This window comes from Glossina fuscipes, unplaced genomic scaffold, assembly GCF_014805625.2.
Source record: "Glossina fuscipes isolate IAEA_lab_2018 unplaced genomic scaffold, Yale_Gfus_2 61646, whole genome shotgun sequence".
In the NCBI taxonomy this organism is placed as follows: Eukaryota; Metazoa; Arthropoda; class Insecta; order Diptera; family Glossinidae; genus Glossina; species Glossina fuscipes.
The window spans coordinates 868,027-883,906 of NW_024003855.1; the positions used below are offsets into that span (position 1 = coordinate 868,027).

General features: G+C 35.6%; 1 protein-coding gene across 13 annotated transcripts in view; it reads right to left on the bottom strand.

Annotated features, from left to right (window-relative positions):
- Positions 1 to 13,247: 13,247 nt before the first annotated feature.
- Positions 13,248 to 15,880, bottom strand: part of LOC119643796 (zwei Ig domain protein zig-8) — an 84,940-nt gene continuing 82,307 nt past the window's right edge. For all 13 annotated transcript variants that reach the window (XM_038043288.1, XM_038043295.1, XM_038043292.1 and 10 more), the window contains 3 exons: positions 14,913 to 15,015; positions 14,670 to 14,857; positions 13,248 to 14,608 (listed from right to left, as the gene is read on the bottom strand). In XM_038043288.1, the coding sequence (XP_037899216.1) occupies positions 14,352 to 14,608; positions 14,670 to 14,857; positions 14,913 to 15,015 (548 nt within the window). In that variant the 3' untranslated portion in view covers positions 13,248 to 14,351. The remainder of the gene's footprint in view (positions 14,609 to 14,669; positions 14,858 to 14,912; positions 15,016 to 15,880) is intronic.

Genomic DNA, 15,880 nt, shown 5'->3' on the forward strand with positions numbered 1-15,880 from the left:
AGCTTGTAGTACTTATACTATCCCCTATAGACGTGTAGGAGTGTGATTAATTTTGCTTATTTAAACGGTTGATTTATCCCATATACATTTCTTAAAACAATTTTTTTGATATTAATGTTCCGTTTGTCGAGGTTTCTTTAGCTACGTTGGGATTATATGGATCGGGAATCTTATCTGCACCATCGTACGGTGGCTTACATTTTTTTCTTTCTGAAATGATAAATCTCTAATTCTTCTTACAATATATTTTGGGTTGGGTTTTAATTCAATCAAATAAGTATCAACGTCTCTCCTTTTTTCTTTCTTATTATTCTTTCGAATATCACTAGACATATATGGTAGTTTGCCGTCAATAAGTGAAAAGGGTCTGTAGTTTGTGTCGGTGTGTGGTGAAGTGTTGTGTGTAAAAGTGACACATATCATACATTCGTGCCGCTGGTTTATTTTGGATTTTATTTTATTTTGGTACTAACAGAAAATTCCAATAGTAAAATAGCAGAATCGTTATGTAGTGATATTACAAAAATTTTATTGCTTCTACTATTTCGCCACGTTTTCCTGTCTACTTAAAGCCAGCATCTAAGGACCTGCAACGTTGGTTGAAAGTATCCCAACAAATAATGCGCAACGACCAAAGACCAGACAAGCATATCTGTTTCATGTCTGTTCTCTCTATTATAAATACAGTTGTTTATAATGGCTTAAAATGTAGATAAAAGTAACAACAAGCAAAACAAGCGAAAACACTATAACGGCCATGACCACACGTTAAACACCTTACACCGCCTTACAATTCTTGATGTAAAGGTTTTTCAAAATAAGAAATAATAAATTCCGAACTGAATAAGTTTCAATAGCGTTCATTCTTGGACCAATGTACCCAATTTCATAAAACTGTATCAAAAATTATGGCCTATAGGTTGAACACAAGAAAATGAAGCGGATAGATGGACGAACAATTTTAAGTCGAGTCGAAATCAATCGGTACAATGAAAAGTAGGTCTATCACAAGTCTTTTTGGACTCTACATATATCCGCACAAACATAATACATCCTTGTACCGCAAGGAGTGTAGGATATAATAAAATGGAATTGTATAAAATTAAATAACCCGTATATTTTAGTGCAAAGAAGATCAGTACGGAAATGAATAAGTGTCATTCAACTCAATTCGAGGCGCAGTTGGTTTTGTTCTGATGCATTAATTTGTGAAATTGGGGTTAATAATATTCGTAGTTGTCTAACATACTACACAACTTTCTTTTCCGCAATTGGCAATTTTAACAGTCTCTTCTTGGACTCATTCGGCAAAACACTCTCACCACGCTTATTAAAGCCACGGGCTAACCGAAAAGCATTTGCTTTTCACCACCATTCCTGTTTGATTATCGTCTCTTTACTGTGCGTCCGTCCTCTCCACATTGTTTTGGGGGCTATTGTATAAAGGTATATATGGTACACCTAACACTACTGCAATAACCAAGTCGTTGGTGGGTCAGAAGAGGAGATTTCATATAAATACAAAATACATAGGTAAAACGTTGACGTTCGAGGAACTAGCTTACTATTGTGGAACACTCCAGAAAGTTACTCATACTTGCACAAAATTCATGTCACTAAATAACGAAAAGCGCAGTGCAGAACTGTCTTCCCGCTAGACTAATGATAATGCTACGTCAGTAAAACGCCACCAAAGATTGATTTTTCAAACTGCTCTACCAAAAGTAGCTACTATGATATAAATTCTCAGCTGTGCACGCACACCGAATTTCAAAGAGAACCGAATTTTAAGAGAATGCTCTTAAACTAGAATAATCACTCTTAATTACGAAATTAAAACCTTAGCTCTTAATAACCGTAGTTCTTAATTAACTATCAGTACTCAAATTAGACCTAAGAAAAACAAACATCCGACTGTGACCGGCAACCGACCGTGCAGAATGCCAGAATAAACATAGTTTCATTCAAAGCCCGCTATCTTCGCCTTCAAATAGAAGGCAAAGAAAATCTATGTCAAATAGTTATGGTAGAAAGGTATCATTTCTTCCTTGCGCTACTTGTTTTCGGAGGCAAACGTGATTTTGTGCATGGTGGATTCAAGCTTTAAGTGGAGGACAGATTCACTAATTCCTTTTGTGCGAGCGTTAAATCGCGAAAAATGCTACCACTTAACAAGTATTACTAATATTGTTCTTGCTATTGTTATTATAAAAGCCGAGTTTTCTGTGGGCATTGTGATTAACGATGAAAAGTGAGTCTACTACGACAACCGTAGGTGCAAAAAGTCATTGGTTAGTCCAAGAGAGCCAAACGTGTCGATACCAAACGGAATAATTATGACCATAAAGTTTTTCTGCGCATATGGTGTGAATAACAACGTGTAGTGTATTGCGAGCTGCTAGAGCACAAGGAAACTATTACTGCAACGACATCAAGTACACAACTTGGTGCATGTATGGTTGCAAAAAGACCATCAATACCAGTTAACACACAAAGCTTAGCCACACATTGCAAGAGTTGTCAAGGATTGCAGCTCGAATGGAACGTTCTGCCGGGACGCGACCAGCATATTCACCAGACATTACGCCTTCTGATCGCCACTTGTTCAGATCGACGAATCATAGGTACGCTGGCACGTGGTTTAGAAATACTGAAGAACTGCGAAAGTAGGTCGATGATTGGAGCGCTGCCAATTCAATATCGTTCTTTCGACGCGGTATCGCGCTGCCAGAAAAATGGAAAAAGAAAAATATTTTGATTAATATATATTGTGTCAAACTTTTTTTCAATAAATGACCTTTTCAAATAAAAAAATTTTCAAAGTACATGAAAGCATCTAATAACTTTGGAGGTATCTTACCTACAGAAAGAAAATCAAGATAGTTTTGCAGAAAGAAAATCAAGATAGCACAGATTTGGTTTACGTACACGAACGAATGACATCAACCACGAAATATTAATGCACGATATGGGTTTTGAAATTGAATTTTCGCTAAAATTTTTAAGTCGAATGTTGTTTGATACGCTATTTATTGAATGGGCCAAAAGTTTTATTTGTTTTTATTCGGTTGCACCTTTGAATAAGCGTGCAAACGTAATTTATGATCATAAGGTTTTTCGAATGGGATATCCACAAAAATTGTTTTTAAGCCAAATATTTTTTGTAGTATGGATTATTGTACGAAGCGAATTTTATTGTTCTGAGTCTTCGAATATACCTACAAACGCAACCAATATCTATAGCTCTATATGTCCAACAAAATAAAGACGAATGTTCCAAAATTTGCTCAAACTGAAATGTTTTTTGCCTTCACCTTCGACAAAAATAAATGGAAGAAAGTGGTTAAACAAAAAGAAGCTGAGTTCTTCTTTCTTCTCTTATGTCGCGGAGTCCCCAGGCAAGGTGCCAGCTTTTTTTATAATTATTTACAATACACGAACAAATGTTAAAGTAAACCTAGTCTGCCATGCTGAACAACTTCGTAGATGATCTGTCAGAGAAGTTAAGCAAACACTTGACAATGTCTGCAGGAGAAATTAATTCAGCATCAATTCTGCCCGCATTGCAGAAACAAGAAATGAAACCTCTTATTTCAGAAACATTAACTCAGAGTCAAGCAGAATCAGAGACGACATATCAAGATGTTCGTCAATCGTAGGATAGCGTTGAGTCCTCTTTTAACGAACGACGTAAAATACCGGTTGCCGTGAAGTTAATTCGCGAATTCTCAAGAAAATTTGAAGAATTTAGTTCGAGGAGAAAATTTGCACATGGGAAATGGCATATTATATATTGTGTGGACCAAAATTCTTTCCAGACTTGACCTATACCACAGGGAGGTATAGCCAAAAGACCACTGTTACCACTCCTCATACAACCACGGCCACTGTGCCAATACCTCCGAAATCAACTGAAAATGTATTAAAATAGATACCCTATTAACCAACCTTTCCGCCAACATTTGCAACAATAGCAGAGTTTCCAAAGGCCAACTCTAACCAATAAACTTCTAACATCCATAAAAGTGGATATTTCGTTGCAAGCAAGAAAAATAAGCTCCGTAAGTAGAACAGCTGTTAAAAGAGAATAACCACCATGACCCGTTGCAGTAAATACAGCATCGATTCAATATGGCAGCACAAAAATAAAACAGTAGAAAAAAGAGGCCGAAGAAGCTTAGTGAGGAAAATTTGAAATATCGGACTACGAAGAAAATAAATATGTAGTCTCACATGATGAACAATGGAGTAAAAGCCACGGGCAATGTCCTCAACATTACATACGGAACAGCGAATACCCATTAAATCTTAATTATACAAAATAAACTGCTATTTATTATAAAGTTAGGCTGAGTAATCGCGAAATATAGAAAATTCTGCTGGATACAGGAGGCATTAAAAATTACATAAAGTCTTTGATAGGGAAAAGCCCGCAGGAAAGCGAGGTAATTTTCTTCACCAAACCCATGACAGCGAGTGTAAAAGTGATTCAATGCAAATTTGTAACTCTTGGTTACATCATCACTCCTCAAAAGTTCTTTATTTTACTCGGATTGGCACTTGCTAACGGTATGTTATAAAATGATAGGTTAAAGGAACTTTCAACATTTATCCGCACTGTAGATAATTCACCATTAAAACCAATAGAAAAATTTCCGTAAATACCCTAGGTACTTAAACTAAACCAATGAAAAACTCTAAAAGAGAGCAAATCAAAGATAATAACTCAGGCCTTTGAAAATCCTTTCATTGATCCAGGTGAGAAGCAAACCTCTTCCAAAATTGTCATAAGCGAAACCTCCATTTACATCAAAACTTACCCATACCTGGTGGCATTAAGAGAAGCGTTGAAACATGGGATACAGAGAATGATGGGCGATCATAAAATATGTTGCTCGCCTTGTATTTGGCTGAAAAGGAAACATTCATTTGCTGGGGATTCCAGGAATCTAAATGCATTCACCGTATCTGACAAATACACTTTCTCCGACATAAATGAGGCATCTGCTAACTTAAGCGGTTGCCAACAGATCATGGTAGTAGGTCGAAATCGCGATTTTTACCTCAAAGGGAACCGACGTGAAAAAGGCTTTCTTAGGAAAACACGGGTCGCAGGATTTCCAATAGGTCTTAAGAAGCAATTTTATAGAAACAATTATTTACATGGAAATTTTTCTGGATAGAAGGTTCGTCATAGTATATGCTAGCATAGCTAAATCCTTAACGTCGCTGTTAAAAGGGATAGAAAGCAGAATTCTAAAAAATGCTTCCAATTGAAAATTCGATTTTCCTCTCCAAATAACAAGACAAAAACTGTATTGTTTCTTCTTTTATCAATTTGCCTAAGTACACCTTCCGAGTTTTGCTTTTTATATAAAAATTGAAATAAACGTTGAATCCATAATATACTTCTTTTTCTTGATACGAGTACTTTGTACTTTTTATAAATACATTGTTAAGTCGACTTGTGTTCAGCGTAGTGCGTGTTTTCTTTTCGTCTGCGTTTTTTCAATTGTTTCGGTGTTTTCAGTGTTTTTGTGTATTTAACTTCTGTCTTTTCAGTGTTATTGCTAAAACTGGTTAACGCGGATATCGCGCATGTGCTTTGTTTCGTCTACATATAATAAAAAATAGAAAACAAAAAAACAAAATAAAAAAAATTGAAAACATTTGACACTTTTCTTTAGTAGTTCCCAACCTTCTTCCACAGTTCCCAAACCTTTTCAAGTGAGTGGTTATTTCACAAATAATAAGCAATAGACATAAATAAGGCATAATGGCCCCGGGGCCGCCAGACAAAAACTCGAATAGATTTTATCTATTAAGTGATACATCCCCCCAAAGAAAAAAAAGTAAAAATTCAGATTTTCCGGTGTTGCCGATCAGCGATATAACCCCTATTGATAAAAAATATATTGTTATTTCTTCAACCGATGCTCGAATAACAATTTCCCAAATTAGCCCTTTTGCTATCAAAAAAGCTCTAGATAGCATTACAACATACATCGACTCCATCGACTGAAAGCTGTACCCGTAGTTTCTGCATAAATTGCAATGATCAACACTCAGCGTTAGACAAACAATGCCCACGTTTTGTACAGATGCGTGAAATACTGAAAATCAAAACAGAAAATTACTGTAGCATGGGCGTAGCGCGACGCACATACCGGGAAAGAAATCCATCTGTAGCCCATGGAATTCGCAAAAGTAATACCTACGCTGCTGTTGCCTCGCAAATCGAGCCTAGTAAGCCTTTAACTCCAACTGCTTCCAATGAAAAACCTGTTCCACCATTAACCAAAAATTATATTGCGAAACCAGTTCCATCACCCGCCAAAGATAATATTGAGAAAACCAAAGCAACGGCAAATATTGAAAAAATTAAAACAACAACACATATGCTAAAATCTAATATACCAAATTCTCCAGAATCTCCAGCTCTCAACTTTACTCAACAAATCACAAGTGTTAATGAATCCATTCTTTCATCCCTCAATCAACCTTCAATTTCAAATTATTCACGTGCGCCAACCCGTTGCGCTTCAAATGTACCAAATCACCTAAATACAGATTATTCTGCTGGTAAGAATAAATCATTCACGAAAAATTCCTATAGCGACCTTCTCGACGGAGACGCTGACATGTCAACTTAACCCTTCCTCCACTCTGCTTACATGTCATTACAATTAAATAAAGTTTTTAAAATTCTACAATGGAACATTAAGGGACTTATTAACAATTTTGATGAACTCCGTACACTCATAAGTGATTTTAATCCAACCTTTTTATCACTTCAAGAAACCCATTGTAGAAGCTCTTTTAATCCTATTCCACCCAAATCATATACTGGATACTTCACGAATGCTGATCAAAGTTCATGTTCCAAACAAGGAGTAGGTATTTTTATAAAATCAAGTATACCTCACAAACGCATAAATTTAAGCTCAAATATACAAGCCGTAGCGATACAAATAATGTTAAATATAAAATTTACAGTGCTTTCGCTCTATATTCCGCCTTCGCAATCGTTTTCCCAGCAAGAACTCTACAATTTATTCTCCGTACCTTCCCCCCATTAATTGTATGCGGCGATTTCAACAGCTGGAATACCATCTGGGGCTCAACAGTGAACAACACTCGCGGTACTGTTTTAGAAAAGGCCTTTTTTCAAAGCAACCTTTGCGTTTTAAATGATGGAAAACCAACGCACTTCTCAACTCATCATACTTTTTCACATATTGATTTAACATGTTGCTCTCCATCACTTCTTCCTTTGGTGTCCTGGTCTATTTCTGATAATCTACATAATAGTGATCACTTTCCAATCATAATCGATCTTAAACTTTCAACATCCTCTGCTACTCCAGCAAAACAGGCCAAATTCCTCCTAGATAAAGCGGATTGGATCAATTACTCCAAACAGGTGGAGTCATTTTTGAACTCAAAACCATTTAACGGAAACTGCAACCATGATGCTGCTATTATGTCTAAAGCGATTCGCACGGCTGCTCATCTTTCTATTCCTCAATCCAACACCTCTTTTAAACGAGCTAGGGTTCCATGGTGGAACAACACGCTTTCGTTTTTGAGGAAAAATAAAATGGATCTATGGCACCGCTTTAAGAGATGTCCTGATCAGAATCACTTGTTATTATACAAAAAGGCCAATGCTCTATTCAGGAAGGAATTACGGAAATCAAAGGCACTTAGTTTCGAACTTTTCTCGAGACGAATTCACAGAAATACATCAATGAAAGTTGTCTGGAACAAAATCAACAGACTTAATAGGACTTCAAACCTGAACCAAATTTCTGCCATCTGCACTCCCAATGGAACTTTAACTGACGCAGATGAGATTTCTAATTATTTTGAAAAAGTGTGGTGCGAATACTCCTCTGACAGCAACTTCTCCAGTGCTTTCACGAAAATAAAAGGACTCCAATATCTCCTCCAAATAATATCGATAGATGTGCCATGTTCCTGGAAAATTGCGTATCTACCTCAGAACTTGAAAGTTGTCTCTCCAATTTGAAGGCGAAGACACCTGGTCTAGACCGAATCTCATACCAAATGATCAGTGCTATGTCTAAGTCTAGTAAAAAGGAATTACTGGACCTATATAATACGGTATTTATGACTGGCCATATACCCTACATGTGGAAACTGGCAACAGTTGTTCCAATTCCAAAGTCAAAAAATGACTCCATCGCATCTGATTATCGTCCAATTTCTCTTTTATCTTGCCTCTCTAAGGTTTTAGAGAAGATTATGGCATCTAGATTATCTTGGTTTCTTGAATCTAAGAACCTGATAACAAAGCAACGAGTCGGTTTCAAGCGGTGTAGAGGATGCTCTGTTACATATTGATTATTTCACAAGCAAAGCAATTTCCGAACGAAATCACGTAACAATTCTCTTAACTGATTTCGAAAAAGCATTTGACAGAGTTAGTCTTCATATTATCTTAAGACTCTTGAAATCATGGAATGTTGGACCCAAATCCTTCAACTACATCAAATCATTCATGTCGCATCGACGGTTCAAAGTTAGAATCAGCAATCATCTTTCTGGTTCCTTTCCGCTAAAGAATGGCATTCCGCAAGGTTCTCCTCTCTCTGTCACGCTTTTCCAGATCGCTTTCAACGAAATTAGCGAAATTCTTTGCCGTGTACCAAGAGTGGAACATTGTCTCTACGCGGACGATGTATACATTTTTACAAAAGAAAAAGACAAGACGAAAGCAATCAACATCCTCGAATCTATTGCATGTGAGATCTCCACATGGGCAAACTCGTCAGAAGCTATAATCTCTATACAAAAATCAAAAAAATGCACATTTGTCGAAAACAAATGTGCGATGCAGGAAACCTACTGATGTATATTAACGACTTACCAGTACTAAATGTGCAGACGCTCCATGTTCTCGGGCTCACGTTTTCAAACAATTATCGTTGGAAAGCACACTGCCTTCGGTTAAAAAACTCCCTTTTAACAAGGGTAAATTTCATACAGTACGTTGCTTGGAGAAGCCATGCGCATATTAACACTATCGCTTATCTTACCAAAATGCTTGTGTTAAGCAAGATTGACTATGCTTTGATAATTTATGGCAATAGCTGCAAATCTAATATCAACATCCTTAAACCGGTCTATCAGCAAGCCGTTAGAGCAAGTTGTTATGCTTTTCGGTCGACGCCCATAAATAATATTATAATTGAAACTGGTCTCCCAACTATAGAAAATAGACTGTATGAGTTAAAAGCTAAGCTTCTTAATTCAAACAAATCCATTCTCGGTGATGACGTAAAAAAGATTATTATTGCGAAGAAAATTCCAAAGTCACCATCTGCAATTGACCATTGTTTGTGCATCGCAAAGGAATTGAACATTCCCTTAAAAATTTTCCGCTCTTTTGGTGTTAAACCTCCCTGGATTTTGAAAGACTGCTCTTTTGACATCTCACTGTCTATGCACAAGAAAGAAGATACTCCAAATTACGTCTTCAGGAATCTAATAGCTGAAGTATTGGAGACTACTGGTTGGAATCTTTTGTACACAGACGGCTCAAGATCTCCTGGTCTGCCTGCTGCTTCTGCGGTGGTAGATGCTACAGGACGGGTTCTTCTCAACCACATATTTCACGAAAGTACTTCAACTTTTACCACCGAAGCCAGAGCTACCTTTCACGCTGCGAACCTTGTCCATAAAAATAAACTCAAAACCGTCATTGTTACTGACAATTTGGATGTATTACTAGCTACTCGGAACCCTTCGGATGGAGCACCATCAACAAATTAAGGAATATAATTACTACACCCGACGGAAAAATTAAAATGTTATGGTTACCAAGTCACATCGGTTTACTGGGAAATGAGCAGGCTGATCGAGCGGCAAAGTATGCTGCTTCTGCTCCTCTAATTATGGATGATGTCATGGAAAAGTTGGATCTTCAAAGATACATTGGAAGAAAAGTTAAAGAGAAAATTGCAGAAGGAAATTTACAATACCATCATCAACACTACTCTTGCATTAACCCTCAATTAACTCTACCTCTATATCCAACAAATGTTGAGAAAGCCAAGATTCAAACCTTTTCGAGAATTCGCCTTGGTCGTACAATTGCAACTCACCGATGGATCCTGAAGAAGTCTTCTCCCCCAATCTGCTGTTGTGGACAAACTCTTACTATAAAGCACATTCTCTGCCACTGCCTCAACTTTTCCTTGGCTAGAAGTATTGCATTTGGAACGATTAACCCTTTGAACATTCTACAATCAGCTTCAGAACAGAATATCAATTCAATACTTTACTTTATTAATACTACTAAGCTTATTATCTAATATCCATTCATTTAAATTAGAGCCGATAGCCTGTGTTGCTAGTGCTCAATGTCTTTTTTTAGTGTAAGAATTCAATTTATTAGTCTAAAATTAAAATAATAATAATAATAAATACATAAAATAAAGGTAGAATAAAAAAGCAGAATTGTCTCAATCTTACGCAGAATGAATTCAATTCTACACAGAACTGCACAACTACTGTTACATACGGGATGTGGCGTGCACACATATTAAAGCTGCAGTGAATTTTTTATAAGAATCGATTTCAACAACCCAATTATGCAAACAATTTATACGTATTTAAGTTAATTGGTCTGTAACAGTTCTAAATGGAGTCGTTTGGCTTCTTCAAAGGGGATGGATAAAAACCGAAAATTTATGCCAGCTCATATCACATTTTCATCTTCATTTATAGTGTTTCCTTTTTATAAAACATCGATTAAAAGCACTCTTTTGTATAAAACGCACAGAATACCTGCGGACGGTTTGGGCATATATAATAATTAAAACTAACAAGCTTTCCTTGAAGATTGTGATATTAAAGACATAGGGCTATATGTACAGAGAAATCGTCGAAATATTCTATGGATTAATACGCAATTCATTGCACAAGTGCTTTGCCGAATATACCGTTGTATATCATTTTCACTTGTTAGCTATTATTATTAACACTTTCTTAATTAATATTAATAATTTTAGTACCAATATTAGTATCTTAATTACATTCGGTATAATAAGAATTTTAAAAGTTGTGATATTTAAAATTTTAATATAACAATTTTAATTTCTATTTTCTTGTTTCACCAAGTGGCAATTATTAAATAGGTTATAACGTTTATTTGTGATTGATTGTTGATTCAATGTTCGTTTGCCTTTTTCTTTCTTCGTTCTTTTTATTTTCCTGTCTATGTCAAGACATTGGGTGAAGACACTAATTTTATAAATCGCTTCGTTATATCTTACCCAATAAGAATTACATTTCACATATTCATTTGTAAACGAGGTGATACTGTGTCTGCATATATGATTGAAATTGTAATGTTTGCGTCAAACATTGATAGAGAGAGAAATTGGGAACGATATTTGGGTATTATCTATTCCAAATATAACATTTCAGAAAAGATTGCCACCAAATAAAAATAAGTTATATACTAAGAATAAATAAGTTATATCAAAAAAGCATTTTTTAACGGGCTTTTATTTAAGTGAACTAAAAGATGAAAGATATAATTTGTAAGCTTGAAGCGCCTAATATTTTTACGATGTTTTTTTTAAACTCCAGAAAGTATTATTGTACAGTCACATGAAAGGGAAAAGTTCTAAAATTATTCTCCATCTTTTAGTTCAATTAAATAATAGCTAATTTAGCACTAGATTTACCGACGCCAGTCTATTTAACGGAATTTTAATTTTAAAAATCAAGCATGAGGAAATAGATGTTCCTAAATGTGACATGATGGAATTTGATGACAAAATGCAATGAATATACATCTCTACTCTTTTTTTTGTGGCATACCCACTTTTGCTATTTTGATGCAAACGCGGCTGTGTATACTTATTTTCACTGATAACCCCTAATTTGACATGTAAATTTAGCGAATTCTTACAGCCTCGAAAATAAAGATAGGAAACAAAAATTTAGCACAAACATTCCCTGATCGTTGAAAAATATCTGACAAATAAATGCAATTTTTTCGCATGTATGCCCACAATGCAGAAGAAACTAATGTTATCTTGAACAACGCCGACATTTTTTTCAAATTTTCTTTTGTCGTTTTTGATCCCATGAATATATTTTTAGAAAACTGCTATCGAAATGTAGAGGATTGTTGTGATTTTGATGCGACTGACAAAGAACGGCTTGAGAGACCAAAAAAGTTCGAGCACAATGAATTGCAACACTTAACCCAGCCCGCACTCTCACAAAACTTTCGAAAAGCTTAGCACTTGAAATATCTACTGTTTGTAGATGTTTATATGCGATGGGAAATGCGAAGAAAAGGAAAATTGGTACGATACGAATTGACTGAAAATGCCCTTTCGAAGCGTTTCAGCATAGGGGGTGTCATTTTAGGGCAAAAAAAGAACAGTGATGTATTGTGACTGGCGGTGAAAAAAGGATTTATTACGACAATTCCAAGCGTAAAAAGTTATTTGTTCGTTCAGGAGAGCTATCCATGTCAACGTCAAAGCGGAGCATTCACGGACATAAAGTCTTGCTTTGCATATGGTGGTATATTGTGAGCTGCTAAAACCGAATGGAACTGTTACTCCAAATGGGTAACGACATCAATTGAACAAATTGATCCGTGTATGATTACACAAAAGACCATCAACAGACGCAAAGTCATCCTCTTGCATGACAAAGTTCGGCCACGCGTTGCAAAAGTTGCAGCTCGAATGGTAAGTTTTGCTGCACCCAGAATATTCACCAGACATTGCACCTTCTGATTCCCACTTGTTCAGATCGATGCAGCATGGTTTGGCTGACACGCTATTTGGAAAACTGAAGAACTGCGAAAATGGGTGGATGGTTGGATCGCTGCCAAGCTAAACTCTTTTTTTTGATACAGTATCACCATATTGCCAGAAAGGTACACACCCCTTTACACAAAAATTGTTTTATATCAGCTTTTTTTCGCGAAACACGAGTTAAAAAGAAAAAGTTCTCTTTTTACAGGGATTGTTTTGTTTCAACACGATTTTCAATATTATATGCATTTTTTTATAAATGTTTTTAGTAAATTTTTCTGATGAATTTTTTACGTCACTGAAGGGATAAGGGATATATTCAGTTTGTCAAAACTTTAGTAATGTCCAAAAGAAAATTTCATAGACTCCACAAAGTATATATATGCTTAATCTACTACATGAAATTCTAAATATATTTCTGTCTGTCCGTCTGGCTATTTGTATAATGTCTGTTGTAATCGTTCTCCTGGCCGCAAAAATGAAGCTATCGATTTCAAATTTGCCAAAAACCTGGAAAGTTTTTGCATGTAGATTGGTATTGAAAATAGACAAAACTGTTTGCAGGACACCCCTATATTACTATGTGAGCTAAGAACACGTCTGTTTTTTTAAAGAAGTAAACAAGTTGTTTTTTGCTCCATAAACCACAGTGGAAGATATGACTCCCAAACTTGCAAAAGAAGTTAAAAATGAGCCAAACTTTTTAATGAACGCCCACACGTCTATGTAACAAAAACTGTAAACACCTCTGTTTTCCGTGTTTTTACTTTTAACTGATAAAATAACCCTCTTAACCATATACAATTCCAGCTTTATAACAAAAAATTTAAACAATCAACGTCGCCAAACCAATAGTATTAGTCTATAAACATTTAGTTGTTTTTTTCTTTTCTTTAGAATCACAAGGAATATTATTATTGTTTTTTGACGTTTCTATGAATTGTTTTATTCACACTTCTCACAAATGTGCGTTGTAACTGTAAATGTAAAATGAGAATTAAGTGTATATATGGCATCGACATTTCAAAAATTCGAAAGGAATAGAATATAAAAAACCTGATTTTGAATACCCGAAGGTCTTTTCATACAAATAACTACGTTTTTGGATATCGAAAATTAAAAGCGATCGTACTCGGTACTCCCATTGTAAATATGCGTATATATGGTTAACCGCTTCTTCTAATGTTATTATTATATTACCTTCTCTTCATTCGAAACAAATTGTCAAAGAAATTTGTTCTTTTTGCGGAGTGTTATAGTAGCTTTTTCCCTTAAAGTAATAAACAAAATTGAGGGCAATAAAGGCACGGGAAACACAAGTAATTGAATTGAACAATACGATTTATTGAACTCTCATCACAGGAAACGGACGATTTTCTACAAAAACTTTTGCTGTTTATGCTCCAGCTTGTCTCTCTATTCAGTATTTTTATTGAATGTATGAATATTTATTTGTGTGGCTTTTATATGTATGACAAGTAAATAATACAATTAATTCACTACGAGAACAGCGTGTGGTACGTAATGATGAATTTCGAATCAACTTTTTCGTCGATCAGCACGGTGCCATTTATTTTGCTGATGGCTACATTGCTTGCGAGATATGAGCCAACCGTTAAATTGTTCTTCTTGTAATTGCCAAAACCTGCTGTTAATAAATTGTACAGACGTCATATGTGAAATAAATGTGAAACGCTGCCATGCAGTTAAGGTGAGCAAGCATATTGTAACAATAGCCAATTTCGTTCTTGCAATGTGCAAACCTTTACTGGTTTGCATCGCGGCGGGTTGTTCTCCTGCAGGAATCAAGTCATGCTGTGAGATTTCCTTTAAAGTATTTTCTAGATTTGTACTTACCAGTTAGAACGTGTACACGCACTGAAGCAGGTATCGCACCGGTGGGCATGCAAGTATAATTGCCTGAATCGCGTAGAGAAGCTCGCGTCAACATTAAACGACTAGTAGTGCCTGTATCCGTTTTTTCTGTTTCTAGACTGATACCACCGCGTAGTGAATCGAAGTCAACAATCGACGACCCTTGGTACCTGAAAAGAGTTCATGCATTCTACGATTTATTGCACGAATGCATTATTTTCATACCATATTACTGAAGGAGCATGTATATTGACGGAGCAGGCCAATGCTATAGTGCTATCACGTTTTACATGAATTTCCGTTGAGCCCAAAATTTTTGCACGAGCAGCTATCATACAAAGACGTAATTAAAACAGCAAAGTTAGCAAATTAATATCTAAGCAAACGATCTTATTCTAGTCATCAAGATTATTAAAAAGTAGCATTTGGAGAAACCAAAATGGCAGAGATAAGTGCTTTCGAAGTTGCTCGGGTACGTATAATATTTTGTTTGTTGTTTTTAAACGGAAGTTATTTGTGTTTTTCGTATTTTTAGAATTAGTGGGTTTCTTTTATTTTTGAAGCGGGATGAGTTTTCGTACTAAAAGTTCATGTACAGTGGTAGTGTAGAAGGAAATAAGTAATTTTAATTTTAATTTCCTACTTCATTTTAATTTATCAGTCAGTTTTTGAATCGTCAAATAGAATACATATAGAATATTGTCTGCAAACTGCAAATCCGATTCAGTGCTTTTAAATTCGCCTTTTCCATCACCTTTTGTAGGAAGCAAAAGAAACTTTTTCAAGCTTGTCGACCAGGCCATCATAGCTCATGTGCTCGGTATGTCCAAGAAGAAGAGTGTGTATTTCCAACTTGTTTTCTGAAAGTAATCTTCAGGTATGAACATTAGTTTTAATACAAGCAGAAACTTCAGTGAATTGACCGGGACACCCAAGGAATTGAGAATTTTTAACTATATTTCTTTACGAGGACGAATTTCTATAGAAAGCGGATATTATTCATGAAAGTTTCTTCCACTAAGAATTTTTTTACCACATTTTCTGGCGCAAAATTTTACCTTGTAACTCAAGAAATTGATTTTGTCTGTAATTTTCTGTTAGTAGCGTACGGGTAGAATTGAAATATTTCAATTAAATCGTTTTGTTTTTTTTTTTGGGGGTTTTATTAGATTATAAGTTCCGTGCTAGTTTTA